The 5,510-nt window shown below is 37.6% G+C and overlaps 1 protein-coding gene across 1 annotated transcript; it reads right to left on the bottom strand.

The window, feature by feature from the left end:
- Positions 1-1,500: 1,500 nt before the first annotated feature.
- Positions 1,501-2,439, bottom strand: LOC116893677 (olfactory receptor 5AN1-like). The gene has a single exon (XM_032895394.1). The coding sequence runs from the start codon at positions 2,437-2,439 to the stop codon at positions 1,501-1,503; it is 939 nt and encodes a 312-aa protein (XP_032751285.1).
- Positions 2,440-5,510: the final 3,071 nt, after the last annotated feature.

The raw sequence follows: 5,510 nt of genomic DNA, 5'->3' as shown, positions 1-5,510 counted from the left end.
GAGTTCCAACCCCTAATCAATCATGCACAACTTATGTACTCAGGGAAACACAAACCAACCACATGTGGTCTTATATGAAACTGGCAAGGGGGTTGGTGAAAAGGATGATGAATATAACTTCAGGCAAGGGTGTTGTGATGCCATGTTTCAAGAAGAGAGTTTGTCTGCATGAGTTGTGATATAATCTCACTAGGTAACCCAGGCTGCCCTAACACTTTGTAACCCAGGTTGCCCTAAAGCCCATGGCAATCCCCTGCCTTACTAAAGATGGAATTACATGTGTCAATCGCTACACTTGGCTCTACAGACAATATTAACATTCCATCATTTTCATTTCCACGGATATACTTATCTCTGTACTACTATAACTATTTTGTTCCCCTGGCTGTGAACCAATGTAAACTGTAAGACAGTTCTGCTTAATGATGGTGAACCTCATGTCTACCTAGAGAAAACAGCTCTACTGCAATCCTGAGAAATATCACCTTAAAGTTTTAGTTACTCCACTACCACCATCACATCACTCTTTTAAAACTACATTAATACTAAAACACAAAATACTGAACATGCATGGACAATAACAAAGAACATGCCAGTCTGTCCTGTGTTGTTACTCTCCACTTACAATAAATTGATACAAATCTCAGACCACACTTAATCAGGTGTCTGAAATATCAAAATCTATATTTTTGGAGTGTTCTGATTGGCTCTATCAATCCAGGGTAAACTTTCTGGTTGTAATGTAGGAGAGGATGAGAGATCAGGTCCCATCATCTCATATATTACTATTGGTCCATAAGATACTGCTAAAGGTCATGATTTTTTAAGGTTTGAAAAAAATCAAACTGTCAGAACACTACGGAAATAATGCCTTCCTTATGATTTTCTCTTCATGATTCAAACTCCCACTTTTCTGTTTGACCTAAAAGCTATTAAATGGCTAGGTAGTGATTTTTTTTACATAATCAAGTTTTTCTGATTAGTCTTCCTAAAGGCCACAAGAAAGCCAATGTGTGGCTTTGTTTCTTTCAAACAGGAACTTTTCATATGATCATCCTCACCTGCTCAGGATCACAAAATAATCGATGGTAATGGCCCAGGCTTTAGTACACTACATCTCTATACTGATGACACAGAGTTAGTAGAATCTGAGGTCAGGAATTTGATCAGGAACTTTCTCTAAAGGCATTCCTTATAATTTAACAGTTTTCAGGCACCCACAAGTTTCTCAACTTGATATTCCTAAAATACCTATAAATAGAATAATTAATTAGGAAATAGCCCATTTGTAACTTGGAAATTATGATGCTACTGACTCGAAAGATGATGCATTTCAAATGCACCAAATCAATTGTTGGTATATATTGGCATATTGTCTGTTTCAAAAATCATTTTTATCTGAAGTGCCATGGACTTTGTAGTATTCCATCCATGTGCATATGGTTGCAGATAGCAGTAATTCTGACATGGCTTTCTGGTGAAATCTTCTCATCTCTTACCTTAGCTGCAGGTTGCCTTTTTCTGCAACCTATTCATGGCATCTTTGATTTCCTTGTTTCTCAGACTATATATTAAAGGGTTCAACATGGGAATCACCACAGTATAGAAGACAGATGCAAATCTGTCAAAGCTGGAGGAGCCACCAGAGCTGGAACTCAGATAGACAAAGATGCCAGAACTATAGAAAAGAGAAACAGTTGTCAGGTGAGAAGCACAAGTGTTGAAGGCCTTGGACCTGCCCTTCGCTGAAGTGATCTTCATGATGGATGAGACAATATAGCCATAAGATACCATGATGACGAAGGCATTTGTAAGCCCAAAAAATATTGTTAATAAGACAAGTAGGACATGAGCAAAGAAATTGTCATTGCAGGATAGATTTAACAGCTGGGGCATGTCACAGAAGAAATGTCTGATGACATTAGATCCACAGAAGTGGAGCTGCAGCAAGACACATATCTGACATAAAGAACTTATGAGTCCTGCTGTATAGCTTCCCAAGAGCATCCGAGCACAGAGGCTGGGTGACATGATTGATGAGTAGAGAAGAGGATTACAAATGGCAGCATACCTGTCATAGGCCATGGCTGTTATGAGGCAAGATTCAGTCAGCCCCATAGTGGAAAAGATAAAGTATTGAACTATGCAGCCCACAAAGCTGATAGTTTGCTTTTCCTGGAAGAAGTTGGAAAGCATCTTTGGGACTGTAGAGGTGATATAGCAGAAGTCTATAAAGGACAGATTGCTGAGGAAGAAGTACATAGGTGTGTGGAGGTAGGAGTCCATCCTTATTAAAACAATAAGGGACAGGTTCCAGGTCAGTGCTATAAGGTAAAGGATGAGGAATATAACAAAGAGCAGTGCTGTGATTTGGGGGAAATCGGAGAATCCCAGGAGGATGAACTGGGTGATCTTGGTAATGTTTCTTCCCCCAATCATTACCTCTGTGCTTATGCTACTAAAATCAAAAGGTTGAAATAAGACAATGCATTGCTGACTCAAGTGACATTAGAGCATGACATTAAAGAGAGACATTTAAATGTTAATGACTACTTTCTTAATACAATGCCTAAGAAATGTGATCACACACAAGAACATGCACAAACACAAATAAGCATGCACACACATACACACACACACACACACACACACACACACACACACACACACACACACCTACACTGACCTGGATTATAGAATTGTGATTCGTAATTCTGACACATTGTTGTGTAACAGAAGCATATGTTCTTGGTAAAGACAATCACTCTTTCTATGAAAGTGTCATATTCAGAACCCCAAAATAAATTTTACAGTTTCTCCTACTGACATTGCTTTAAAATACTTTTACTGGTAAGAATTATTGGCCTGACTTATAATAATTCCCACTAGCTTTCACAAAAATTTTAACAACATCCTCATGAATGTGTCATGATTTGTGATTCTGGCGTATTTTGAGGGTGCAAATGGTGAGTCTCAGAATATATTGACACGGAGCGGGAAAGCAAGCGTACTGTTAAACATTGATAGCTCATTATTCTCACAATGATAGACATGCATCAAAAGAATTAATAGATATTTCAAAAACTAATGTGTTGATAAGAACTTTCAAATGCGAGGTCAGTAATTTAAATTACTGTAGAATGAGTATACCTCCACCAATAGAATCAGAGATCTAATTCACTATAGGGAAATTATTACATTGATGCACTCTTGGGATAAGGTGCAACTTCCAAACAGAAATTACAAAGTAAAAACATGAAAATAAATGGAAAACCTGGCTAAGACAAAAATAATAAAAATGCGATTAAAATGTGTGTTAGTAGTCCCAAAATATACGAAGACAGTACAGCAAAACCTTCTGTGTGAACTATATATTCTAAATCAGCAAGGACAGGCACCACAGCACTGATAAGTGCAAGGAACACTTTCCTAATCTTGCATAAATTTGCTTGTATAATGACTCTCACATATGTGGTCAGTGTTTCTTTGCCTGTCTCTTTCTCTATTTTTTCTATTTCACACACATATTCAAAGATTAACAAACAGCCATACATGCACACACACACATACACACACACATATGCATTAAATATACAATCATAAACATCATGTAAAGCATTTCCAAAGTTTCTCTAGAACTGCTCAAGAGACTGAATGACATAAAGGGCATCACACGGCAAAGCTCCAATAATGTTAGCAATTATTCTTGCTGTCCTCATCTCCCCCTGTAAAATATAGTTAATAGTACAACACACATGAGATAACAAAGATTCTTTATCAAACTAGGTCCTACAAACATTGTCTGTAGGTTTTAATAGTGGTATTAAGAAATAGTTATTAGAATATCGATTTCTGTCTCATATTCTTCTAACTGCCACTCGGAGTGCAGAATGGTATTGCTGCATTTGTTTTCCTACACCAAGTGCCATGTAGAAGACAGTGCTGGTTCTCCTTATAGTAAGTGTTGTGTTCACTCACATTTGCATCCTTCCATGAGTGAATGTTGAGTGTGTTATCAACTGGTCCTGTTCAACTTTGCACTTGAAACTCAAAGTTTGACTTTTGCTCAATTTTCACTACACTTTTATAAACTTGGACATATTTCTGTATATTGTACACTGAGCAATGTTGTTCCTCAGGTCATCCAAGTTGAGTTAACTTTAATGGAAATACTTAAATTTGAAATTATACACTCTCCTGGGTAACATTTTTAACATCAATTTACTGGATCAGTTTAATAAAAATATGTGAAACACCCAAGATGGTTGAAATTTACTTCACTATCTCACAGCATTCTGGTGAGATGCACAGCCACTCTTAGGCATGTTTTATGTAGCTCGCTATTCCCAGAAAAGAATGAAGTTTATGAACTACTATTCTTACTCTTAGTATTTTTCCAGAGTAATTTATTGAACTGTTGGAAGGAGAGAGGAGAACATACATACTCACTCTTTTTAGCAGTGTTCTAGCTGTTCAGCATCTCCCAAGACAGTTTAAAGTAGAAAAGCTGTTGAAGATTGGGCTCAACAAGAATGCTGATCTAACAAGAACGTGCTCGGTTCAGTAAATTGTGCTTCAGGTTTCTGAGTGAAGAAAATGTGAGTTAGAGAAACGTAAAGGACACATAGATCAGCACAACCTGTGCCTGGAGTAGGCACTTAGACAAACACTACCTGTACCTGGAGTGGACACTTAGACCAGCACTACCTGTTCCTGGAGTGGGCATCTCTCACATCCTCACTGCTAAAGCTGGTATCCCTGGAGTCCACAAAGGTGACAATGGAGCACTATTTGAAGATGATGAACAATCCAGTGGAACTATGCATGAATAATCTGTCATATCATAAGACTTTGTTTGTCTCTTAGAACTGAAAGTCATGAACCAAAGTTGTGCATCTAAAAAAGTTATAATTTTTCTTATTTCAGAGACATTACCCTGGTGAGCAGCAGTATTCCAGGGAAGGGAAAAATTGAGAAACATGGACAAGCAGGTTTTGACCTTAGGAAATCTGAAACTCAACTAATTCTTACTGTTGGTCCAGATATCAACTTCTGGATTTTAACATCACCTAGGCTTTACAAATAATCTTATTTGACCCAAGCTGACCTGATTATTGCAATTTTAATATGTAGAAGATGGAAAGTAACAGAATCCAAGTATAATACATACTTAAGAATTCAACAAGAACCTCTCACCTCAGACACTGACCTGAAATTTTAAACATAGGATATATTCTTTCTCTCAACAGCAAATCATTTGGGTAAGTACAAAGAGAAACTGAGGGAAAATATACAGGATATGGAAGTTAGGAAAGGGACTAGGAGAAAAATGAGGGAGGCTACTCCCCAAAAATCTTACTAAACCATGAGTCCTCCTGTAAAAATGAAGGAACTGGAGATAGCGGATTTTAACTGCAAGTCTTACCCTCTGACCTTTTCCAGACACTGCAGGAAGACAGAGTTTTTGCCAAATGTCGGTCTGCCAATATTTCAAGTAATTTTCCAGGAGG

Source organism: Rattus rattus, chromosome 2, assembly GCF_011064425.1.
Source record: "Rattus rattus isolate New Zealand chromosome 2, Rrattus_CSIRO_v1, whole genome shotgun sequence".
Classification (NCBI taxonomy): Eukaryota; Metazoa; Chordata; class Mammalia; order Rodentia; family Muridae; genus Rattus; species Rattus rattus.
The sequence above is the reverse complement of the archived record's forward strand: the minus strand, read 5'-3'. Positions and strand labels throughout refer to the sequence as shown.